The sequence below is a fragment of the Pteropus medius genome, unplaced genomic scaffold (assembly GCF_902729225.1).
Source record: "Pteropus medius unplaced genomic scaffold, Ma_sr-lr_union100, whole genome shotgun sequence".
NCBI classification, from domain to species: domain Eukaryota; kingdom Metazoa; phylum Chordata; class Mammalia; order Chiroptera; family Pteropodidae; genus Pteropus; species Pteropus medius.
This window is the reverse complement of record NW_024353790.1, coordinates 1,583,722-1,610,900: the sequence shown is the minus strand read 5'-3', so window position 1 is coordinate 1,610,900 and position 27,179 is coordinate 1,583,722. Positions and strand designations below refer to the sequence as shown.

The 27,179-nt window shown below is 40.7% G+C and overlaps 1 protein-coding gene across 6 annotated transcripts in view; it reads left to right on the top strand.

Moving 5' to 3' along the window:
• Positions 1-27,179, top strand: part of PLEKHG1 (pleckstrin homology and RhoGEF domain containing G1) — a 203,936-nt gene that overhangs the window by 66,143 nt on the left and 110,614 nt on the right. Inside the window, exon 1 of one of the 6 annotated variants that reach the window (XM_039851336.1) lies at positions 9,600-15,290. The exons of 3 other annotated variants lie outside the window; for them this stretch is intronic. Coding sequence is in view for 2 of the 3 variants with exons in the window: in XM_039851342.1 (XP_039707276.1) it covers positions 18,241-18,358 (118 nt within the window). In the remaining variant the exon portion in view is untranslated. Of the gene's footprint in view, positions 1-9,599; positions 15,291-17,911; positions 18,359-27,179 lie in introns of those variants that run through there. 2 more of the 6 variants (XM_039851342.1, XM_039851333.1) reach the window with 2 other exon arrangements.

The following is a 27,179-nucleotide window of genomic DNA, read 5'->3' as shown; positions in this document are numbered from 1 at the left end:
CTATACCCGCACTGCTACAGCCATATCGGCCTATTCGCTGCTAACATGCACCTCTGTCCTCTTTCTCCATTCATGAAATGCCCCTTTTCTCTGTTTGGGGGCAGAATCCTACCTTCCAGAAATCCAATGAGCCTAGTGTCTCGACCCCTCTCTGTGCTTACCTCAGCCACACCTAGGTGTTAATTTTAAACATAGAAAAGACTTAGTCTTAAATATATCACATTACTTATGAGAAAATTGAGGCCCAGAGAGAGTTAGTGACACCACCAAATTTGCACAGTAAGTTTGTGTCAGAGACTGAACACAAGATATCTGGTCTTCTAGCCTAGCACAGTTGCCATCATATCAACTGTATTAATAAAATTATTTTCTCCACAAACGGGGGTGTCTGTACACACACACACACACACACACACTCACATTTTTTTACCTGATAAGTAATAAGAAAGGAAGGCTTCTAAAAATGGATTTGCTAAATTAGTCTATTTGGTACTGGGGATGCCATTTAAATCTTAAAATGTAAAAATTGACTGGGTTTGTATCATCTCTGGTTACCTAACACTAAGAATTCAAGTTTCTAGCATCCCCAAATATTTGAATGCCAGCCTTTTAAAATATTTTATTCTGATAAATAGGACTTTTAAAAAGAATTTCCACACATGACTTTATGGGTACCTAGTCTTTGACTAAGGGTCAGCACTAAGAAGGTTGCTTGTTTCTATTATGTGTTCAGTTGAGTCAGGTTTTCAACAAATTTACAAGAGATGACATTATGTTGTCTTAATACAACACTAAAATGGGGTTTGGACAGAATGGACTTCTGTTTGTTATATGCAATCTAACATTATAAAGTATCTTGGAAAAGAATAATTTGAAGCACAGAATCCAGTGACATCCTTTCATAATCTAGTTAATTTTCCTTGTTCATAGCAGTATAGTTTTTCCAATTTGCAACAGATGTTTCTAAACAAGGTGTTTCATTATCTCAAGCAGAAATATTTTCCTGCATTAAAAGTACCTAATATCACATGGTTTTCCTTATACAACCTCTGTACTGCTCAGGAATTTTTGGAGAAACTGAATTCAGACGTATGGAAAGAAGTGAAATAGTGAAAAACAGAAATGACCCTCCTTTAGAACTAAAGTTGGTATTAAATCCACAAACAATAACAAGTAAAAATACTCTCTTGTTATTGTCACGTGATACTTGTTCCTTGCAAAGATTTCTGAATCATCAGGTATAAAAGGCTTCAAGATCTCTTATCTGAGACATGTATGTTTAAAGAGACATAAAGAGCAGAAGTATTTGAAGATCAACTTGTACACAGAGTGGCTAAAATACTTATATACAAATAGGTCTTTCCAGGAATATAGAAGTGAGGATTGAGTCTAAAAGTCTACTATTGTTTTTTTAAAGCTAGTTGCTATTGGTGTGAGAGCTTTTCTGTGAATTAGAAAAGGCTTTCTGTGTTCCCGTGTTGCTGTGTCCTGGTGCCTACACATAGACTGACCAAGAACCTCACTGCTTTCTGTAACCTGCCAAGACAGGACATAAAACATTGGCTGCCCTACCTGCAACTTTTGCTAAAAAAAAAAAACCCAAAAAACCCCAGTAAATTACCATGGGAGACTTAAACAACCAAAACACCTTCTAAACACAGTGCAAAATGATTGGGTTCCTTATGGCTCCCTCAAATAGGTTTTCCACTCCCTGTAGTCTAGCTCCAAAGAAAGAATTATGGTTTTCTTTGAGAGCCAACAGTTCTCTTTGTAAATTTCTAGATTTTGTGTGATATTTTGAGTTCTTCTGCAATAAAATTTAATGGTCCATTTGAGAAACTGCACCCATATTGAGCATCGTTTCTATTATTGGGTTGTCTCAAGCACTTCTTTAGTGCTAAACTCATCTTTGATCTGCTGGGACTCACCGGTTTCCATGGAGTCTTGCTGGCTGATGACCAAGTGAGAGTCTGGCATTCCAGCCAGCATCCCTAATCGGGCCTGACCTGAAATCCTTGCACAAAGGACTTTAAAATCACAATGCTTTATATATAATCACTGAAAATAAGTTGATTATTTTGGGGGACGTGTACGGTAAAGGTTTAAAATTTTGTATTTCTTTTGCTTATTTAATTTTTGATTGGTTTCTGGAAAAATATTTTAGTCTTCTCGTGATACAAAATAGTTTTTCCAGTCCTCCTCCTTTGTGCAAAGTAATACAAAACAGAATTTGTCTCATTTGACCTTAAATGTAAATAAAATGAGTGCCAAATTATTATGACCAATATATTTCGTACATCTGGCAGTAATCTTTTTATTTTATGGCAGTGATGCCTCAAAGCAATTGTTAATCCTAATTTATTTTTAACGTTTTAATTTAAACCTTCTTCTCAGGGCTTTTTTTTCCCTCCTCCACCTAGTTTTGTTGGATGGCTAAAATAAGATCACTGAAAAAAACAACATTGATTTTTTTTTTTTTAAACCCAAACATTTGCACAGCTTCACGGTGGATTCAGGAGAGACAAAAGGAGATTCCTGACTTATAGCTAGTCCTTAAATGGAGAGGGACAAAAGCCTTCCAGACTCATAATTGTAGTGAGCTGGGCTATGCCTTTACTGTGCTAATTTAGTAGGAGCAACGAAAAAAAAAGAAATGACTCTTGCAGGGATGGGTGGGGTTGAGGAGGCTTCTGAGAGGGCATCTGAGCTCCTACGGAGGACATTCTCTGGCCTAGTTTGATGTCTGACTCCCTTGCAATGACTTGTGCTTGAACCCATAAGCTTCAACTGAAGGGAAGAATTAACTCTTAGCTAACATGTAAAAACATGAGGTGGTCTTTGGGGTAAATTTTTGCCTAAGTTATTTTCAGTACCTTACTATGACGTCACATTTATTACAGCTGTTTATGTAGGTCCTTTTGGCAGAACCCTGTGAAGCAGTTGGTGAAGAATGATTCTTTGACTCAATCAGGTTCTTTCCAAAGGTATTCTTTTTATCGACATTGTGCAAACCCAGATTTTGACCTTAAAGTGTATTTCTAATTTCCTTTTGAAACCATTCCTAGGATTACTAAAGGGATTTTTGTATTTAAGGAAAGCAGTGGCTTTATTAATTTTTATCCCTGCTCCTTCAATGAAATAGATGTTTATTTTTCTTCATAACCCCGTGAGTTTTTATAGACATATCAAGAAAAATAATCAAGAAAAAAATTTTTATACAGTATTTTCACATGTGCTTATGTTTTAAAAGTAAATAAACAATGAAGAGTCAATTTTCAAAAATCAGTAATGAGGTGTTTTTTCTAATAAAAAGAATAACTTAAGTAGAGTCTCTTTTTCTAACCTCTCACTGACTTTTATTTCACTAACTTTATAAGGAATGTGATCCATTTAATCATCTTTTTAAAGACATGTATAAGATAAATGCTGATTTGTGACGAAGAATAAACCTAGGAGCAAAGCATAGAGCTGGAAGAAAACTCCAGATGGCAACACTGAGCAGGACCACCACCCACGGCTACACAGGCCTGCTCTGCACACTCTGTGAATGGGGCCCTGTGTAGCTGTGCCAACACATCAGACCTACAGCTAAGGTTATTGAAAAGATATTTACATTCTTATGCTTTTTCATCAAACTTTTGGCTTTACTAATTATCCTTGGAATGATGGGGAGACCCTGGATCACATGAGCATTCATAGCAAAGGAGTCTATTAATCGTTGACCCCATTTAATAGTCCATTTGACTGTAACATAATGTTACGGCTCTTCTGTTGTATTTCTTTTCCCCCTCTGTCCTGAAGAGTGCGCCTTTAAAGAGAAAAGGGCAGAGCCATGATGAGTAAGAAGGAACCAAAGCGCAAGACTGTCAAGGAATTGGTCAAAGTCAGGAGTCTTCCCATACCTCACTTGCTCAGTCTTTCGTGAAGCCAACATTTAGGGAAGGGCTCCATATACCAGGTGCTGTAGTAAGTACTGCGAGACTGACACTTGCAGGGAGCTTATAGTCTAGTGGACCTGAAAGATAATCTTAAAGACCATCATAAGTGTATAATTATAAATCGCGATGAGTGCTATGAATTATGAGAACAGGGTACTCCTAAGAGAGTGGACTTTCATTGGTAGGAGGAGATTGAGGAAGGCCTGTCTGAAGTCAGGGCATGAATGAAAGAATGAATGAATGAGAGCCAGAAAGGCCAGCAGCTAGTGAGGGGCCAGCGGCTAGTGGACGAGTGGGACAATGAGATGGGGCTGGAGGGATGCATGAGAGTTTTATCATGTACGGCCTTGCAGGCCACGTGAAGGAGTTTGGCTTTCATTCTCAATGCAATGAGAATATATTTACAGGTTTTAAGCAGGGGAGTGATGTAATCTAGTTTAGCTTTTTGAAGATTCATTTTATCTCTGGAGTGGAGAATGATTGCAGATAAGAACGAAAACAAAGTAACCAGTTAGAAGACTTTGACAAGTAGGCTTATGGTCCCTTGGACCAGGGGATCCCTAATACTAAAGAAATTACCCGCCAGGGCACACAAAAGATGCGCAGATATTATCAAGAAACTACACTTTGCGTAATGGGAAGGGGGAATGATACCAGAAGTCTTCCAATATTTCCTTTACCTATCCCTTTTGTAAGTGGTGCAAGGACTGCCTGGGTTCTCTCGATACCACGGAGAAAGTTAGACTCCAGTCCGTGGATGTCCATATGAATAAGTCATTGTTACTAGGTGCTTTGCAATGCTGTACAAATTATAGAAATTGCTGCTGCCTCTTCAGTTTTCTCCTCTGTTCCTTTAAGTTCCTGGGGAAGCCAGAGGACACTTATATTGTTTGATCGTGGAGATGACGGAACATGGAAATTAAGGATGATTTTGAAGTTTTAGCCTTTGAAAAGCTCTAATTAGTTATTCATTGTAACTAAAAGCCTATGTTAAATTTTTGCTATATTTCACCGATAGCACTTAGGTGAAATAAGAGAATAAAAATTTTAAGTCATTATTACCTTGACACTGTGCAATATAATTAATATAAATATGTACATATATGTATTAAGTTATTTATATATAATATACATAAAGATTATTATGTAAGTCATATTTGAGGAATGTTTACCATTATTAAGTAATATTAAAGCATTGATGCATCATAGCATCAGCTCTTTGTTAATGTACTATCATTTTTTCCTTTGAATGTTGTAACAGAAAATCATACCGAAGATTTTAGAATTAGAAAGAATTTTTAAAGATGATTCGGTTAACACTCCATTTTGTTTGTTTGCTTTTGTAGAATTAAATGACGTAAAAGCACTCCCTTACCATGGACTCAAAAAAATCATACTCTTCCCCTCTTAAGAAGAACCCAAATGAATAAATTTTTAGTTGATAATTCAAAGAATGAAAAGATAAAAATATAATTATTTGTTTCTTTATTGATGTTTAACTATTTTCACACAGGTAATTTTAAAATGAAAGGAAGGTGAGAGAGAACTTTTTTTTAAGTTTGAGTGGTAAGAAAGAGCCCTATTTATAGATAAAAAAAAATAAGATAAGATTTGAATAAAATAACTAGCGCCTTTTAATGTTTTCTTTTCTTTTTTAGTATTTCTGCAGGTAGACTCACAGCATGAGTGTCTGCTTCTGAGTAGCATGAAATAAGTAATTCAGCATTTTCTGCTACATATCAACTCTCTGCTTATTTTCCCCCTCAAATTACATATTCTGGCAAGATTTCTCACTTGTTAAAGCATTTAATTATTGTGTTTGGCAGTCATGGTCGGTTGCATTATATAAACAAATGCCTACTTCAAACATTGAAACTGATTTTTTTCATAGTCTGCCAGAAAGCGAGACTATTTGATGTGCAGTTTGAATGCTCTATTTCTGATTATATAATTTAGGTCTGGGAATAGAATCTTGGCAGTTGTCTGCAGTCCTTATGCCACCGAAAATTAACCTTTAGAATCCTCTTTAAAGGGCAAATCATCATGGATACAAGTTCCAAAAACACTTTAGAGGTAAACGCCATTCTAGTAAAAGATCCTTTTATCTTCAGGCATTGCACATCTGTCTACTTCTACATTCTTTTTAAACGCTCTGTGTAATCCGTGACTTCTGCAGGGCTGCAGCTAATTCAGCCCCCCCGTTCTAGTCAGAAGAATCCCTGAGTGTTTAGATGAAGAGCCTGGCAGGCAAAGTGGATTTTCTTCTGCCTGTCTGTAGACAGTACTTGCTATTAGATGCTGAAATATATTCAAGAACACTTCTCAGGACACGAGATTCTCATTTAGGGCGTTGTATACACCTGTAGTCGAATAAAATCTAGGTAAGCCAAAGCCCTTAATGGACTTTTTTTTTCTTCTAAACTCAGTTTCTAGAAGATCTAACCCTGCCTTCCCACCACATATGCAAATACTTAGCCATGAAAAGATTATTTAAGAAAGAAAGGAAAACCTCCTGCAGCGTACTATCCTATCAGTGTTTTTTAAACCCACTTCATCTACCCTCTCTTCCTGGAGTCTGGTGTGACGCCCCTTGGTCATGAAGTTGCTCTGAGGCAGAGCAAGAGTCTGAATCGTGAGAGGTACCTACCTACTGAGTGGGAACTTGTATGACCCAGTTTAGAAAAAATTTTTTAAAAATTAACAAGGGTTGAAAGAAGGTTGAATTGTTAACCCTAATGTGACCAGAAAGTTGAGTTAGGCAGAACTTCTCACCTCTTGAGAATGTGGATAACTGCTATTTTATTCTAATAATGACAGAATTAATGACCTCAGAGGCCAAGCTCTGTTGCCCTTGACTTTCCCAGAATCCACTTGCTCCCAGGGAGTGATATAAGCTCATCTGAGAATGATCTTCATGTAAATTTAGGGCAGAGAGCCAATTGGGTTTAAGCTATTGTTACCAATTATTATGGAAGTACATTTATGGCACCTGGGTTTCACTTTTATTTTAAATTGCAGTATGCCAGATTACGCCTCACACATTTTCTATAAAAAATAGGAACTGTTTTTTATTGAAAGTGTAGTGGTAAATGCAAAAGTTTTGTGTGAATCGATGAAGTAGCCTAGCTGAAAACTATTTAGCAACCACAGGTAACATTTTGGGAGCTTACCTTGTGCCAGCAGGCAGTGCAAGTAGGTGATCTGCATGCACTTTGTCATTTCCCCTGTACCACCCTGTGATAATAGCTCTTGACCGGTCTTCCTGCACCCACGCTTATCCCCTCCAACCCACTTCCATTTGCACCATCTATTAACGCACAAGGTGAGCAAACTTACACGATTTGGGAACTTGCCTAAGGTCGTATGTGGTGGACGCAGGACTCACACCCAGATGTCTCAGACACCAAAGCGCGGTCTTTAACTGCTTCCAGTGTCTCAGGTGCATTTTCTCATACAGTTTTCTATCTTTTCCTTTCTTTCTCTCATGCTTTCCAGGTTGGGGGAGTGTGGTCCGGGGAAAAAGGGAGTTCCTACCGCTACAACTTTGGCTTTTGGCTTTTCTTTTTTTAGTATATTTGGGTATCTTGAGTCTTTTACTCCCTTCCTAAGATAGTTTTATTTTGGCTGCTTGTCTTTAATGATAAAACTTTTTTTTTCTTAGTGAAAGAATAAGTATGCGGATTATTTAAAGCTCAAATGATAAAATTAAATAGCAAAAATGAACCTACATATTTTTCATGAATATCACGATGAAATACCTCTAAAATATAGATGAATCAAGTAAAAATTTAGTAAAGATGAAGTTACTAACCGCAAGGTATAATACAAAAGAAAAAATATCTAAGATTCAGCCCACATACAATAACATATATATATAAACTCAGTGAACTCCCAATGAATTAAGGAATTATATATTTGGAGTAGCACAGTTTCGGTTATAAAGGAGAAAATTTTATTGAAGGAAAAAAATTGAAAGAGAAAGATGGACAAATGGATTTACATAAAACTTAAGACTTTTTAACAACATGCAAAGAAAATATGCCACCAACACAATTTCAAGCTTGTCACACACACACCTGGAAATTCAATCAGATAAGTGGTCCGAGGATACAAACAGGTATTTCACCCGAAAGAAAAAGAAAATAGACAACTAAATCTGAAGATATATTTAACGTCAATAAATTTTTTAATGAAAATATTTTACACCTACCAAGCGAACAAAAGTCAAAGACCACACTGGAAGGGCTGCAGAGAAAAAGGATATTCTCATGCATTGCTGCCGACGGTGCACACCCATTCTGTCCTGTTGGAGCACACCTGGCAGTGTATACTAAGAATTATTATATAGTTAGGTCTCACCCTTTGAACCTGGAGCATTCTGTCTGGGAACTTGTCGTGACGATATCGTGAGATAAGCATTCGCTGAGCAACCGCAGTGTTAGGAGCTGTGGGAAGTGGAGATGAAAGAGATGGATTATAATCCGAGACAATTCAAACGTACTAAAACAGTACGTGTTCAAAAATATTTTCGAAGGAGGAATTATAATGGAAAAAAATTACTAGTGGTAGCCTACATGTCTAAAGATGAAGAACTCAGTGTTTTCCTGAATCGCCCACCACCCCACAACAAAAACTCCTCTACTCTTCTAGTCATACCCCTGAGAATGGCAATGCCAGCCCCTCAGGGCCCACCCCAGGGGCCGCAGCCCTCTCCCTGGCTCCTCCTCTCCTTCACACTCCGCCCCCATCGAAGCAACTCCCAAACCTATGCACCTCACTCCGCTGCCTGTCTTCAGCCTCTCTGTCCTGGCTGGTCGTTATCTCCCTCTTTGCTTTCTTGTTTCCGCCAGTCTGTTTCCCAACATCATCGAGAGCCTTTTCAAAGCACAGGTCTGATCACGGCACTCCTCGATTTCAGGCCTTGCAGAACCTTCTCATTGCTTCAAGATAAAATCAGACTCTTTGTTACGATACATAAGGCCCTGCGTGCCCTGGTTCCTGCTGACGTCTGTATTCTTGTCTCTTCCTCCCCCTCACAACTTCAAATACACACACGCCACAGTTTCTACCTTATGGTGCTGCTTGCAGCTCCCCCAAATTGGCACCGTGGGTCTGCGCACCTATCCCTCTCCCTGCCCTTCACCCCATCCCCCAACTCTTATTTATTTCTGTTTGTTCTTCTGGACTTAATTCACATAACATCCTCTGTGGGGACATCTTCATGGTGTGGACCCCTTTCTGATACACACAGACACAAGACTAGATCGGGGGGTTCACCTGTGTTCACCACAACACCTGACAAACCCCTTGTGTAGAATCTTGTCTTTATTGGGAAAGAAATTCTGAAATTTGATGTCTGAACCATCTGTTTTCCATTTAACTGGAGGCAAAATATAGTAGCCTGCTTAATCCCTAATATGGTTAATTGTAATACAATCTCTTATACTATTTGATTAATAGTGGTGTCTACAGCCATTTAAAATTATGGCTAAGAACTGTGTGTCCGTACCCACTTTCTTGCTGTCTGCAGAAACAAGAACAGATTTTTGGGACTGCAGATTTGGGAGCCTACAAGGACCAGCCTACAAGGACAGTCTACACCTATCCCTTGATGCCCCTGAGGGGAGGAATTTACCTCCAGGGGCATCAAGGGACAGGTTTAGACCATTGAGAGGGGAGAGGGAGGTCACTATGAGAAGGAGGTGGCCTGGGTAAAGATGCTCCCTCTGAGATGGCCCAAGTTCTGTTTACTGAAAATCCAGTTAGCTAACTCGTTATTAATTAAAAAGTCTACTATCCAGTGTTTTCAGCAAGAGCGAAGAGGGAAGCCTTACGAGTTCTTTTCACCGTGTTCCCTTGTCTTTAACGTAGACAGTATTTGTGACCCCTTATATGTTGATATGAGTATTATCTGATACTTAAAGACAAAATGGAAAAAATGGTAGACATGTTTCCTACTTTTTCTAGTCAAATGTTTTAAAACTGTTCCCAATGATCCCTCAATTCAGCAGTGCCTGAGCCAGCTTTAATAATTCTATAAAGTGAGCATGGAGAAATTTAAGTCGTAATGCCGTTAATAACTCTCCATATATAAACAAGAATTTTTTTTTTTTTTAGCAGAAATAATTCATGTTAACTTCAAATGCCTTAGTGAACAGAAGTTTTTGTATTGGGTTCAGTCTGAATTATCCATCTCGACCCAATCTAATTGATGTAAGTGGTAGGAATTAATTTTGTGCAGACAGGGATAAAGACTAATCCAGGTCAATCAGCACTTTGTAATTAATCCGCATACTCTTTTTAAAAGACAGGGAGAGAAATGCTGGCACATTCTCTGGTTTAAGATTTTGCACCAATCTAATGTAGGGTTCTGCAGTTTTATAGCGTTCACATTTCAGGGTGGAAGTACAAATAACAAAGATTTTGCTAAGGCGGATGATTATTTCCAACTGCCAAATGTTGAGGTTTTCTTGGGAATTTGTTCCAGCCATCCGTGAGCAAATGAATGAGTATGCGAATTAAAGACAAAACATTTCTAGGTGCCTTTTAAATACAGTTAGAAAACCTGGGTTTTATCATACTATGTTAACATTGATATTGTAGTTTTTAAAAACTGCAATCTCTGAATGCCAATTAATTGTAAGCTAGAAATGAGTCTATACACATTAAGTCTCACTTCTGAGAAAACAGATAATAAATCCCTGGAAAAAAATAAAAAGGACCAAAATCTTAATAATTTTCTACAAAACCAATGTGTTAAACAAATTATTATTACGTTGCATATGTAAGGGAAGGTACCACATTAATGTAAGGTAGCTTTGCCTTACTTCGATGTGTAGGAGAACATAAATGTGAAAATCAATTTTTCAGTAAATCAAGGGTTTGGCATGAGAAGGCTCTTTGGCCTTGGTTTGAGTTGCTGCGTTTTTAATAAAGTTCAAGTTTAATAATTTTGAATATATTTTAACCTAGGTTCTACTCTTATAGTGAATATTAAGCTGCAAGAGATGTTTAGTCATTTGTTAAACTTCTTGAGCTTCCTGGCTTTATGTTGAACAATATAGATGGGATTTCCAGGGGCACAGAAGATGTAAATCTTAAATCTAAATAAAAGGTAAATATAGGCAACCCACTTTTCACTACAGTGCTCTCTTTGAAGAATCCATAAAATGAAGTAGATATCACAAAGCTGATCATGTTTTCTCATGGGAATGATTTTATAATTATGGACCAATTTCTTTACAGAACTTAGTATCTAATTAAAAATTACCATGGTCGTGAGAGAAATATCATACACACTAATTATACCAAGGTCCCCAGTGCTACAGTTGTTCATTCATTCATTGAACAAGTGCTCCTTGAGTATGTACTATGTGCCAGGCACTATTCCAGGCTCTGGGAATTTGATGTGGGCAAAAAAACATGTGTGCCCCACCCTATCAATAGTGCAAAGTGGATTAGTGGGGGAGAGGACTCTAAGCCAAATATTCATTGCAAATTATAAATGCTAGAAAGAAAGGAAAAAAATACAGATACTGCCTTGAGGACGTAGTGACCGAACTGAGATCTGACAGATAAGTCATACTGTGGTGGGAGGTTGTTCATGGCAGAAAAGCAATACGGAAAGACCATGACTCCCTGGAGGAAGCTAGAGAAGAGTGATGAGCCTGGGGTGGTGCAGGAGAGACGGCCAGTAAGGTCAGCAAGAGACAGGAACTGGACATGGGAGGTGTTGGAGACCATATCACAGATTTGGCCATTGTCCTTGAAGAAATGAAAAGGCGTGGAAAAGTTTTCCGTTGGTAGGATAAGGATGGGTGGCATCAAGTTTGCAATTTGAAGTTTGCAGTGCGCTAGTCCTACACGCTCCAGGAGAAGGTTTAGAACATTATACTAGTACAGATGAAAGATGGCCGGGGTGGAGATGGAGAAAAGAAGCGACATTTAAGAGAGAGAATTAAGAAGTTTAAAAAAAAAAAAATTGACTGCAGATGGTAATGATTTTGAATATCTAGAGTGAAACAAAAAAAAGTAGAAACAGTGGCTTCAAAATTTCTGGCTAGTACATCCACATAAATGGTGGTGGCGTTTACTGGAAGAGGACCAGGTTTGGGAGAAAGATTGTGTTTCGTTTTGGGAATATTTCGTTTCAGTTACCTGTGAAATCTCAAAGCCGAGATATCAAATAATCACCTGGATATACTGGTTTGATGCTCCGATGTTTGGGCTGAAGATATAAATGAGTCATTGGATGGTCCTGTAAATGAGACTGAAAAGGAACATCAACCTAGGTAGGAGGAATGTCGGGACAATAAGGGACCATGGTCCCCCAGGGAAGACAGTGTATCAAGCAGAAGGAAGTGGCCAAAAGTGTCAGATGTTGCCAAGAAGTTATATGAGAAAGAGGCTGATACCTACCATTTAGACCAAGCAACATCATAATACAGAGAGCTATTTTAGTGGTTGGAGAGGATGAAGGGAAAACTAGATTGGAGTAACTGGGAAAGAGGCGAAGATGATGAGTACAGGTAACCCATGAGTGATGTTTACCCTTGAAGAGCAGACAGCTACATCCGGAGGAGGAAGACACAGGGAGAGTCAAGGGAACGTCCTCTTAGATGTGCGGGTTGGAGTGCATTTTCCTACTGTTAGAGCAGATGGAGAAGGGATGCCTTTGGCAGCTAATAAACATCTCTAGACAGCAAGGCCCATTTATGTATATGAGAATCCAAATTCTATATGAATTTAAAAATACATTTTTCAGGGATTAATTTATATTAGCAGAAACAACGCATGTGCTGGTCTTTACCCCATATGTGAGCGCCACAAAGCCGAGGACCGTAATTACGGCACATGGAGGTTAGTGTGGTGCTCAGGTGAATTTTGTGCAGCATCCAGTTGACAGCAGTTCAGTCCAGGCTGTAGTTATCACTTAGAGAAAAGAGAAATGGCGAGAGAGAGCATCATGTCTTCTTTTCATTTTCCTTTATAGAAAACTTTGTAGAATTTCCTCCATGTTCTCCATATTGAGAACTATGCAAATGCAAATGGCTTCACACCCTCCAAATGTAGAAAACCAGTTTTTGTTTCCCATCTCCTTGAGCAGTTACCTACGCACAACAGTCTTGCCTGAATGCAGTGCTTTGATCTAAAGATCATCGCCAAGTCCAGAGCAGAGTCTCAGTGATATCTGGGTCAGAGAACCAAGCAATCTAGAGCCAGCTTGAGACCCCATAGCGTGGGGAGACTCTCAAACCCGTGGATGAGCCACCTAAATTCGAATTCACCTCTCAGTTCCCTCTTGGCCTTGAATGTGGAATGGAATTTGGGGCAGCCAATCGAGTGCCGCCTGGATAGGCCTGGCAATAAATAATCCTTTGAAGCTACAACCTATCAGTGGTGCTTACAGAACTTGCTGCCTTGCACTATTGTTCCAGCTTTGATGTCTAGAAAGTAGGCAAACACAGGGACTCTCCTTTCCTATAGCTGACTTTTCACCTCAATATACCTGCTCCTGTGTAGGTCAAGGGCAGACAGTAGTCACCTCCCTCCGAAAGCCCCCCACCATTAGGCTTAGCCTGGACTTGCCGAAGGCACCCAACCATCTGCTTAGGAGGCTAAGGCCTGAGCCCTGCTTGGCCCTGATACAAAAAGACACACTGAGAAAGGAAACACACTTTCTTTAGACAGCATATCTGACCCTCTAGAAAGAGCCACTCACCTGTAGGCAAAGTCATCTTAAAATTACATGTGGCATAAGGCTGAGCGCTGCTCACCGGGTCACAAAAAAAAGCCAACTGCATGACCACAAAAGCTGACAATTTGCTGTAGATCGCCAAGCAAACACTAATAGCTTACACTTAGTACAGCATCTGCTAGAAGCATTAGTCTTCAGGAGTCATTTTGTCCCTATGCCATATCCATGAGCCAGTCCACCAGATGCTGGAGCTTGGGGGAAGGGCAAGAAAGACCCTCTCCTCCCACCTGGGTTCTGGACCAATTAGAAACAAAGGACGGAGGCAGAACGGGACTAAACCCTCACCTTTATTGCCCATACAGCTGACCTCAGAGATTCTGTCTTCTCTCTGAGGTCAGTGGGGCATCCTAACACTAAACTCGGAAGCCTTCCTGCCCTTGGGCTGCCCTGGGCAGCACTCCCCACACAGGAGCAGATTTTGTGTATGTCACACTACGGCTACCGTAGCAGCCGTAGCAGCAAAGCAGAAAATGTGCTGCCTCTGCCCAAAGAGCCGAAGACTGGGGCTAGATTACTCCAGCTCCATTTTCCCTTCTACGTTCGCCGGTCTAATTCTGGATTCCTGCCCCCCCAAAGAAATATGTGGTGAGGGGTCAGAAGGAGACAGAGCTCCTGGAACCCCACCCATCAGGGGCAAGGAAGAAATGCCCCCCATGCAGCCCACTGTCCGCCCCAGCAACTCCTTCCTGAAGTAATAGTGGGAGGTCCTACGTTTGCTGCCGAGATGGAAGCCATACTTCATTCTGCTGGCTTAGCGCACGTCTTAACAGTCTGTAGCCGTAGCAGCATCGCAGCTTGACGTGCATCGACCCAGCCAGCATTTGCCAGGTGCCCTCCAGAGCTACGACGGGTCCTAGGAGATTACAAAGAAACCAGTGGTTCGGTTCAGCCCTCATACGCTAAAGAGGGTGCGTGAGGACATTGTTTATGTTTATGAAATTGAGAGAATAGTTGGTAACGAGTGGTCACCGTGGGAAATCAGAAGCAAACATCTATGAACTAAAGTTTGCTGTGAGCCATATTGGCCTTGAAAAAGCCTTTAGCGTGATTCTGGTTTTCTAGAGATGCTGTCTAATGAAAACGTGTGTTTCCTTCCTTGGCACGTCCTTTTTCATGAGCGGAGGGGCAGGGCGTCTTATAATAAGACCGATTTGGGACAAAATGACCTCATGTGCTCACGGCTGGGCTGTTTCCCTTTGCATCTGGGTGCGAGAACAGGGTCGGCCTGCGGCGGTCCGTGGCAGGAAGTACTGTGCATGAGTTGGGAAGGGCGGGTTGACCCGCATGGGCAGGACATTACTCTGCTTCCTCTTCCTGACTGCATTTCCCAGAGCAGTCACGGCCATTGCTCAGCTTCCTGTTGGGGAGAACCTTGGCTACTGAGTGTCCACCTGCCAAGACCGGCAAACTGGAGGCAGCAAAGTGTCCAATGCTGCTGTGAGAGCTGAACCTCGAGTTTACGTTAGGTATAGACCTCTTCTCAACAGTGTCCCGGACCTAAAGCCTCTGAAGCCAAGATGGAGCTGTTCTTTGTGAGGTGGAAAGACAGGAAACTGCCACCTTGACAAATCATGCCCTGGACCAAAACCACACAGGCGAGTGATATGTGGGGATTTCGAGGGGTCTGGGCTGGAGAAGAGACAGAATGATGTCATGAGATGGTACCTGTAGCCAGAGTGGCATTTGGGGATGGTGGCAAGAAGCATGGGGGCTTCGTAGAAGGATGGAGGTGTCAGGCAGCCCGACTGGTGTGCAGATGCGGGATGGGTGTTGCTGGACCTCTGGCCGCAGTGTCGATTCTCTTCATACAACCCACTCTGTGCTGGCCGCACACACTGCTAGGCCCAAGGATGGTCAAGGTTTTGGTCCCTGGCTTCATGAAGCCCACAGGAAGCTGGTTTCTTCATACCGTCCTTGGGTAAATTCCAGGCTGGCAGTGTCAGAAAGCGTTGGGGGCTGGAGGAAATGCAGGCTCCCTGGCACCGTCTTAGACCTGGGAGAGCGGTCATTTCAGGATGGGCCCTGGGAATCTGTATTTTGTGGTGTTTCCGATGCGTGATGAGGTTTGGGGATGACCGGTTGAGTGGACAGACATAAGGAAGTAGATGGTGCAGGAGGGTGAGAAGTGCTGTGGTGTGTGCCTAGGGGACGATGAGAACACCAAGGAGACGTAGCCACATCGGCCATTCAGGTGCCGGCGTGGGGGATTTTATCGGAAGCATCAATTAGCTCCATTTACTGACTTCCTCACATACTTCCTCCCCTGTGACCTTGTGGCTGATAACAGCAGCTGTGCAGTGTTCTCAGTGCCTGGATTTGAGCAGTCCACTGTGCCTCAGAAATGGCTCTGGCCACGAGTCCTGTGTCTCTCGCCCTGGACTTCCGATTAGCCCTCTGGGGACGGGTGTCTGTTGTTTACAGGGACCTCAGATGTGGCAGCAGTAGTGACCAGGGCCCCACAGAGAGGTCCATTTGGAGGGTGTTGGTGACTCTTTATAGTCTTCGTGGCTGCTCTTCTGCTTCCAGCATCACTGTGGTGTCTCTGCCACCTCACCCTAAAGATGGGGTCAAAGGTGGCATCTGCAGGGCCCAGTGGAGCCTCTGCTAGAATCCCTGCCATGCCTTATCCCCGACCCATTCAGTTTCTGACAATTAGACACGGGAGTTCCCAAGAGAAGTGATTCAAAGCTAATATACCTGCTACGCCGTGGCCTCTGGATTTGGGGCCCTGGTCAGCAACACTGGACCATCTTGAAGATCCCTGCTTAATCCTTCAGCTCCGAGCCCAGACCAGACCAAAGCTCGAGTCCACAGTTCCACTGCTGTCCTTCCCCAGATGTCACCCCATCTGCTCAGGCAGTTTCCCCAACAGAAAGTAAGTTCAGCCTGTCTTTGCTTTGCAACTCTGGAAGGGCAGGGTGTCACAGGAACTGAGAGACTGTTGAAGGCCTCTTTGACCTTTTCCCTAACGGTAAGAGAGCATTGTCCCTGAGCAGCTCTGCACTGAACCCCGTCAGAGCCTGGCTCAGCCCTCTGTGGCAGGAGCTGCCCACCACCAAGGGAGCCCCTGTTCCCATGAGGAAAGAGAGGTACACCACAGGACTTGCACCACTCACCAAATGCCCCGTGGTCACATACTGTCTTCAGATGTGTGCCTGAACCCCACTGTGAAGGTGGGGTACGGAAGGAACAGAGTCAACATTTTCCTACTCTCGTATCATTTCAGATTCCCATCCTTCATTTCTACTTTCTCTCCATCTGCAACAATACTAAAGTTTTTCTAAATTTTGGACATGTCAAAATAATTAGCAAATGAGGGAAATTTTAACTGAACAAATAAGTCAAATGTGTCTCCTCAAAACTGCTGCTTTTTCGTAAACTGTAGCCTTTTTTAAAAAAAAATCGTGGTCATTTTGGGGGGATTTGGGAGAATTTGCCTCAATCTTATTAAATAAGGTATAACTGGGGAAGGGAAAAAAAGAGTGAAATTAGGTACAGATCATTCTACCAATATAAGTCATAAGGACAGTAAATAATATCAGAACCTCTCAGGCTGCCTACGGTTAATTCAATCTTAGTACCACCCAGTCTGAATGAATACAGAGATACTGAAGGCACTCTAGAACTTTCTACCACTTGCCCCTCCCACAGCTTTAATGCAGTCATTGGTGTCTAACCAATGTGCGTCTGGCATCTTGACCAGTAGGGGGCAGATATGAGCAATGTACTATATGAGTGAAGCTCAGGTACCACATATGCAGTAAAAGGCAACTCCAGCCAGCTCAACAGGAGAGAGAAGTATTAGGCTATCGGAATCAACTCCTTTTTAAAAAGCCTTTGAGAGTTTACTTGATTGTGAATTTTTATTAAATTTTCTTAATCAACTTTCCTCATCCACAAAAGCTGATATAATTCTGTGAAATGAATACTCGGAACATTAGAAATACTCTTCATATTTTGTAAACAAATTCTGTTTACCTGGAAGAATGGTTCTCTTTGGAAAAATAATTGCCCCCAAACTTGTTCCAATTAAAAAAAAAAATAGGCTGGAAAAAGAGAAATAGATACATAGGTACCTACCCCTTGCGCCCCGCCCCCGCCACACACACACACACACACACACACACACACACACACACACACACACACACAGGTCATTTTAAATGTTAAAAAGTTGGACTTCTTTAAGTGAAGAATGAAAGATTTAAAAAAAGCTTTCATGAAAGAGATTGACACTTCTGTAAGATTGACCATCCTCTTCTATTGATTGACTCTATTCATATCCTCCTTTTTATTTTCGCTATTGTCTGCTTTTTCTCATCTCATCTGCCTAATTTTCCCTGGGCCTCCCGAGGGAGGGCTAACAACACAAGGAGGATGAGAATGTGGGTGGAGGACAAGGGCAGGCAGAACCGCCCGGACCTGTCTGCCTTGGGCGTAGCACCTTGTCACAGGTGGACGTGATTCTCCTGATGGTGGCGGCCTGACAGGGCCATCCACCCACTCCCCGTCAGCCAGCAGGGCCACAGCGGCTGGCCGGGGAGCATGCTGTCAACAGCCATGGTCGGGGCTCTGGTCAGAGGGTGGAGGAATCGAAGCTCTCCTCGAAGGGCCGAATCCAGGCTGCTTATTCCACAGAGCCAAGATGGGATGCGGACTCAGGGTATGTTGGTGATGCTGTGCTGTGGCTGTATGATTCTTTTTAAGGGTTTAGGAAGGTGATAATGAGCTTAGAAGCTTTTCCCCCTTCAAATAGAATTGACAAATCTAGAGTCCGTTTTTCTTCGCAGGTTGTTATAAATTATGGCTAACTCACTTGTGGGAGGTTTGTTTTCTCTCTTCTTAGTCAAAGGTGTAGGTACCTTCAATAGCCACACAGTAAAAGATTATTATTCCCACCTTATTTTCCTTCGAAAGCTTTTATTTTAAGATGGAATCCTGTTTTGTGTTATTTGTATTTAACAAGGAGGATAGAAAATGTTTACTGGCTTTTGGCAAATTCTAGTCGAAATCATATTACTGTATTACCTCTGTTATGAGAAATGATGAAGTAGTTAACTTCTGCGTTTCCCCATTTATTCCTTTTATTTTCTGTTTTGTGACTATTGATCTGAGACAACAACAGAACAAATGACCAAAATATAGCTCTCCTGTTCACTTATTTCTAAAGGTCATGCCTTTTCTGAAACAAATTTTCATTGGAATGAAATCCTTTTGAAATGCCTGACCTTGTTCTGTTCTGTCTAGACCTTGGACTCTTAATGATACTTATTTTGAAGGGGACTCTTTGGTCTTACTGAAGATTGACCTATGAGAGAAGTGCAGGGTAGCCGAGGAAGCAAGTACCAAGGGTAGTAAACTCCCAGGGGTGTTCTGGGCTGGCCTGCCGCCCCTCCAAATGCTTTTATCTGACCCGAGCCTTGAGAGTTTTCTAAGCAGTAAATGCAACTGTTCTTTCATGTCAGCAAATATGGATCAAAAGCCCATATGTTCCAGGCGTTTTTCCAGATACCAGCATGCTCTGAGCTATAGCTAACCTACAATTGAGAAGTGCAAAAATTTGTTGTAATGTGCTCGGTTCTGACAGTGGCTTCCAATTATACTTTTCTGGCTGACTGTATACTCCAGAAGAATCAAAGCAAGAGATTATTTTGAAAATGGTCTCTTCATTGTGAGATAGTAAATTAGTTGTTTAACCAGATATCCAAAAGATACAGGGCTTTCCTGTGTTCTAAACTGCCAAAAGGATTAGTAATTATTTGCAAAACTTAGGCATTCAATAAGAAGCATGAATCATAGTATTTCAAACATTGATCACCTGGTTCTGCTCCTGGTGAATTTATTTAAGAATATTCGGAACTTTACAAGATGACAAAGTAATATGTTAACATATAAGGAATGGTCTCTTTTTTTTAACAGCTTTAATGAGATGTAATTTACATGCCACTCAATTCACCCATTTTAAGGGCACAGTTAAATGGTTTCTGATATATTACATTATTCATTTTTAAAGTTGTGGTAAAATATATTTATAACATGAAATTTCTATTTTAACCATTTTTAAATATACAATTCAGTGGCATTAATTGCATTCACAGTTTTGTGCAGCTGTTAACCACTATTTTCTTTCTTTTTTAAAAATTCATCGTATCGATTTTATTTTTTTATTTTTATTACGGTGACATTAGTTAATGAAATCCAGTAAGTTTCAGGTGTACAATTCAACAGTAAGACATATACATACATTATATTGTGAAACACTATTTTCAAAACTTTTTCATCACCCCAAACAAATTCTGTATCCATTCAGCAGTAACTCTCCATTCTCCCCCAGCCCCTGCCTTCAGTAACCTCTGATTCTTTCTGTCTCTGTGAATTTGCCTATTCTATATATTTCATGTAAGTAGAATTATACAATGTATGGCTTTCGTGTCTGGCTTATTTCGCTTGGCATAATGTTTCCAAGATTCATCTATAGCATGTATCCAAATTTCATTCCTTTTATGGGATGATATGTGTTCATTCCCTTCTCTCTTATTCTCTTTCAGTTAAGTTTACCTTAATTTCTAACCTGGTCATGAAGGAATCTTTGGGTATTTTTCAGTCTGCTGGTATTTTTATACTTATTTAAAGTATGAAGAGACTCTTGGGGAGGTATTTATTTTCAGTTAGTTCTTTAAAGGCAGGGGCCATAGATTAATCTTTTTTTTCATCTTTTTATCTCTAATGCCTAGTCCATGTCCAGTATAAAGTAATTACTCAACACATTTATCTAGACATGGAAAGATGAATGGTTTTTAAGGGTTCACTTTTAGGTACCAAGAAAGAGATTTAAAAAAATTTTTTTTTTAAGTATAGTTTTTATGCTTTAGTTGTTTATTCTCTGCAGCAATGTTTTCTCTTGACATAAAAATGTATGGTTGCAATTGTTTCACACTCCATAAAATCACTAAATATCAAGAGTAGATTGTTATATAATATAAATATTTTACTACGACAAATTAGAAGTTCACTCAGGAAATCTGACAATGCCTAGTTCAGGCCTTTAGTGAATATTTGGTGATGTTTCTAATCGAGTATCTCCGCCACTAAACAGTGTGGCTTTAGACAAGTCTTTTCAACTCACAACTGCTCTTGGTCCTGTCTGCCTGGTTATCCTTTCTCAGTGCTGGGCTCAGGAACTGGAAGCAGTCAAATTGAAAGAGAAGCTGCCACGACTTCGAGAATCCCTTTTACACCTCACTGGGGTGAGGAAACTGAAGGCAAAGGTGGATTTGGGTGATTCAGTTTTCATCTTTAAATACGAAATCTAACTATGTTTCTTCCAGTTCTGTTCAAATAAAGCGAGGGTGCACACGTTTATAGCTGGGCGGCCTGCCATGTGGCACACATGCTCTTACTATTCTTCGACTAGTTCAAAAGGTGTGAGAGACGTGAGAGGAAGGATGAGGAATGCAAAAGGAGCCCCTTGATTAAGACTCAAAACATGATCAAAGGATACGGTTGCTATAGATGAGTTCCCTGCCCACTTTCTCGATATCTAATCAAAAACAAAAATTTGCATATTTTAAGTTGCAATTAAATTATCTGCTTTGTTGAGTGAAAAAGTGTTCGTTTTAGTGTATGTTTCAGAAATTCTCTTCTCCTTTGGTGAAGCTCTTGTGGACCCCAGAAAAACTTGGTCGTGTCACTCATTTGCAGCTTAGCACATACATTCACCTTCCCTGTGATCCTCCTTCCTTATCTAAATGATGAGCCCAGTTAGAACTCTGTGGCTTGGTGCTGTCTAAAGCCACCATGCCCAGAGTCCTCCGTAGAGTAGGCACTCAATGAATATTCGATAGCGATGACTTTAGAAACATGAAATGCAAGAGGTTATAAAGGAACCTGGTTTTCATATATAGCCTTTGTGATCTATCTGGATGCTTCGTAAGTCATACCAGGTACTTAAGTTATTATTGCTTTTTATATTTCAAAGGCATACAGACTACCATTGGCCTAAATATAAAATAATAATTTCTGTCTGTAGAGCTGTACACCCTGTAGTCGAAAAGAAAGCCTTTCCTTCCTCATTTCTCAGTGACAGCCTGTAATCATCTTTGAGTGATTTTTAACATTCTTTTTAAACCACTGTTTCCTTCATTATGTCCTCTGGGGAACAGCTTCTCCTTGTACCCGTGAAATGGTTCTCATTCCTTCCCAAGCCCAACCACCCACCTAGTAAGAAGAGGTAGTGGTAAAGCTCAGCCCACTTTCATTTTCAAAGATTCTGTTGGGAGGAAAGTCAGATGATGAAGTCAGCTAACTGCCAAAAATATATTGAGGACCTGGGAGAAGTTTCAGGTGTCCATTAGAGTGTGACTGGGTTCTACCCAAACCTGATTTCCTCATTAAGTTCCAGCCTAGACTTGAAAGAACAGGGGGACCAGGAGTGGATCTGGGTTCCTTTCCAGCCAGGACATGACCCGTTTCCTTCTTGAGGACTTGGGGAAGTTTGAAGTAGCCTGCTTAGGCTTCTGTAGTCCCAACTGGAGCTTTTAACCTTAGTGCATGTATGGCCTTGCAACTTCAGGCATGGGTGAAATGAACACGGAGACCTCGCACATCACAGCTTGGTGTATGGCTTGTCTATAAACTAAAAGTTATTTTCTCTTTGCAAATCGAAATTAAAATTAACTTCTCTTTATAATTAATGATAATGACTAAATTGACCATAATGCTTTAAAATAATTTACTACATCTGTCACTGTTTTCTGATGGAATTTAATAGACTCGTACTCTGACCTAACTAATTTTACTTAGTTTAGATCGGCTTTATAGTCCTTTTCCTGTAGTTCCCCATAATTAACTATGTAATTATCATTTAATAAGAGCCCCTTATTTTAATTAGAATAATCATAGGGCTCATGATTCAATTAATATTCACTGAGCAGCTGCTATGCGTAAGACTAATGGGCATGCTGGAAAGATAAAAGAAAATTCTAAGTCTTATCTTTGACTTCAAAAAGTGCTTGTGATCTAGAGAAAACCGATGTAAAGAAATGCCAAAAATATAATACGAATAGACAGAATTACATAAGGCTGAAAGGGTACCAGTGGAAGAAATGATTAATTTTAAGAGACTAAAGAGTGTACTACATAAGTATAACTTGAACTGAGCCTTCCAAATCATTGAAGATACTTTAATTCTGAAAATAGGGCTAATAGAAAGTAACCATTTGCTCTTATTACATTTTCAGTCTTTAACTCATGAAGGTTCTACTAAATCAAATTGAAAACTCAAAATTAATTTAGTTATATACCGTCAAGGCGATTATAGTATGGAAGCAATTCAAAGGCCCCAAGTACATTGTGATTTCCAAGTCTAGAGAACAGTGACAAGAGTAGTCCAAGGGCAGACACCAGCATGAGCAAAGGCACAGAGGCATGAAAAGCTCCTGACATTTGTGGGGAATGGTGCGTTGTCCAATATGGCTGCAATTCCAGGCCAGACCCTCGAAGACCTGAGTGCCAAGACACGGAGCTTAGACTTATCTGTAGACCACAGAACTACATCAAGCTTTCCTGGCAAGGGGTAACCTACACCCTGAGTTTTAGAAGATAGCTGTGTCAAGCATTGGTTTCAGGAAGCAAGAGATTGAATTTATCAAGATGTATGAAGGAGGTTATTTCAATGATTCAGGCCAAAACTGTGAAAGTGACTGTAAGGACAGAGAGAGAAAGGATAGATAGAAGAGCTTAACTGATTCTATTTCATGACCTATATAAACGTTATTATAGCTATTGTTTATTGTGCTCTATTATTATAGCTATTGTTTATTGTGCTCTATTATCTCAATGATTATGCCCATGGATTTTAATTTATAGAGATGACTGAGTTACAACAGAGAGAGACTAATGCCATTGAAAGATTTTTATTACTTACATTTCCCAAGAGGAGGGGCATGGCATGCCACACAGGGCCTCACGGAGAAGCACCAGTGTCAGTCAGGAAGCAGAAAGAAGCGAGAGGAAAGCCTAGGCTGAGCCCTTCCATGGGAAAGGCAAAGCAGGGCAGGGTAGACAGCTTAGCATTGGCTAGTTCAAATAATTCCAGCAGGCCTTGGCACATAGGAGTTGTTCCTAGTTGTCTGGTACTTGGCCCTGGGGTGAGTAGTGCAGGGGAAATATTGCTTTGATGTGTGAGAGTTAGATGAGGAGGTGTTTCAGGGTACGTGCTCTGGATCACAGGGGCAATGTAAACAACTTTGGCTGTTAGCTTGGTCGTATAATTAATGGATGCCAAATAGATGAATACAAAATGGAAAAAGACACAAGTTAGAAAATCTGTGTATGTACTGAGACGCTTGGCTAAATGCTTTATCTCATCTAATGCTCTCAGCAATCTGCAGTTAAGTGCTGAACTGTCCGCATTTTACACATGAGACCCAAGGCGATTCCACAACTTAGCCAGGTTCACACAATAAGCATGATTTTTCTTCCTGGATTTAATCCAAGGCATCATCACCTCCAACCCCTGATGGGTAATCTCTGTGCTCTACTGCACATGGCCTTCAATGCTTGATTATTCTTCCTCACTCTGGGCTCAAGACAGGAGACTAGTCCTGCTAAAAAAGCGGTAATGGAAATTTGTAGAAGCTTCCCCAGAGCTCACTGGACTAGGGAACAGTGCTAGATTTATGTGGTTCACTGTCTCTTTGTAAGTCTTTCTGTTTCTACCTGCTTTGTCAGAATAGTATAAAGATGTATGTGTTTGTATACTAGTGGCCTGTCATTTCGCATGTTAAAATCAATCAATTAATTAATTAATTAATTAAACGTGTGACTTAATCACCATCCCCTCCCTTTCTGGAATTGCTTCTCAGCTTTTGGCTTCTCTCCCCACCCCTCCCCCCATCATCATTCTAACTCTGGCTCATGGAAGCTCTTGTGTCAGCCAACAAAGCCCTCATCAGATTCCTTCCTCCCCTGTGTCATCAGCCAGTGATCCAAAGCGCCTATGGAGTAAAGTCTGAATCCCCTGGGAGAGACCGTGAGGACCTGTATCAGTAATGACCCTGCTCGGTCATAGTCCAAACTCCCTGGTTCAGGCCGACCACTCCCCTTGAGTTCTGTCTCTTTACGACCGCCATGGCTTTGTTCTCTGATACTTGGCCGCCTTCTCACCCCCTCTCTCCATACATCTTCACGCATCACCCCATGAAGAGCCAGCTCGGTGCTCAGCCTCTGTGGGAAGGTGTCCAAGACACACATAAGTCATGCAACAAGATCGATGAAGCATCTACTTTGCATAAAGCCGTGGTGGGGATGTAGAGCCATGAGTGGCCCAGGTCAGGATCTCAGGGAGCTTGTGACTGGCTTCAGAGGCGGGGTAAAATGGCAAAAGATGCAAAAATAACAATTCGAGAAAATGGAGGCTATGTCACACGAGAGTTTGAAGTCATTCCCAGCCTGATTGGTACCACTCTGCATGTAGTTATTCTCTCGCTCATCTTCATCTTACCACGTGCACCTGTCGTTCACCTGGGGCTTTGACTCGTTAACGGACTGTGAACCATGAGACAGAGGCACCACAGGTCTAGTTTGTAAGGGTTTTTGCCAAAGGAACACAGCAGAAATTCCTGTTTTCTATCCACCATTAGTTCAGTTATGCGGGGACAGCCCCTCGCCTTGTGTCAGGGCTCAGCTACAGGGGTTTACAGCAGAGGGAGTAAAAGTTCAGTCTCAGAGTTAGATTGTCTGTTCAAATACCAGTGTTACCACTTACTAGTCGTCTGACTTTGAAAGTTGCTTCATCTCTCGATGCCTCGTTTTTCTCAAGGGTAAAATGGGAATGATAGTGATAAATATCTTTTAGAGTTATGAGAATGAAATTTGTTAATTTTTTAAAAGAAGCTTAGAAATGGTACCTGGCACATAAGAAGTATTCAATACGTGTTAGCTCTTATTATTAATTATCAGTTTGTGGTCCACATAACTGATTCCCATACTTTAGAAGTTTTCTAGTCAATTCCTGGTAACTGGAGGTGCTTTATCCTTTTAAGTCATCACTTCATCAATCTTCTATGCTAGTAAATTTTTATAAAACTGAAGTTCAAAAACTTCAGCATAAGCATTTCCTCTTGAATACTAAGATTATTGCTATTTTATTATTCCTATATTAACATTTTAATAGCCAACAATGGCTTTTAAAAGAATTGGGAAGACATGCAGCATCTGTTGGTCGCTGTATTAGAGTTCCTGTTGTGTTTTTGTTTCCATGAGAACCTTATTTTTTCAAAAGTTTATAACTCTTTTGCTCCATGGTGAGATCAGCAAAAGTTTCTGCTCCAAAGAACAATATTTGTCCTACTTGAACATGGACTCTGGTTTCCATTTTCTTTACAAAGAGGTTGCTGAGAGCTTTATGCCTCCAGAAATTGAAATTCGCTTGATGTTTTGCAAATGTAATTTTTCATATTTGATAATTTTGAAAAATTTCTTAAAAGCTGCAAATGCAAAAAAAATGTTTTTTTTTTTTTTTTTTTTGATGCTGAGCTGCCTTTACTTGGTCTTAGTTCGAGATAAGGGTGTAGAAAATGTTCGGAATTCGCTAGAAATATATCTCTGTTCTACGGGGTAGGATCCTAGACTGAAGAAAGTATTTCTTCCTTGTAGAGAAAACTGCTGATTCCCCTCCCTTGAAATTTTAAAGTGTAGGGCAGCGGTTAAGAACACTAGCACTGGAGTACACAGATCTAGACACAGTCGTCACTCTGCTGCTTACCAGCAGTGAAAATTTGGACTTGTTACATAACTCGCCTAAGCCTCAAATTGCCCATCTTTGAAATTGGGGTAACACAGGTCTTATGAGGACCGAATGAGACGTTGCATATTAAGTGCTCACGACAGCGCCTAACAAGCATGAGCACTCAAATACTCATTAGTGTTGTTTTGCAGAGGTCTGACCCTAAAGTTTCTATGATAAACTGTATCTGGTTACTAAAGTTTTCTTGAAACAAAATATGCCCTCCTTGAATGAACGGGGATTTTGTGTGAAAATGCCTGTAAAGTGACCAAATGTGCTGACTTAAATTACTCTAGTCAGGAAGGAAAAAAGGGAGGAAAAACATTAAAATAATAATTCACATTTAGAATCTTCACCTAAAATATGTTAATTTATCATTTTCTTGACCACTTTCATCACCGTCACTTGAACTTAGGGTAGGCTTTCTATACAGGTTATTGCAGAGAGTAGAGAAAACTGGTTATCAGCCTGAAACAGTGTCAAAAGCCCTGGCTCTCTATCAAGGCTGTGATGAGGATGGATTCAGATCCCAGAAAATATCTTAGAATGTCTTCCCCCTGTAAACATTTCTTTAAGTCCATATATCCTTTATCGCTTCTTTGATAGCTGAAGTCGAAAGTCTAGGAAGTCTGGCAGTGGAGTTCATACTAAAATCAAGAGACCGACTGTAATGCCACGGGTGGGCAAAGTAGCGTGC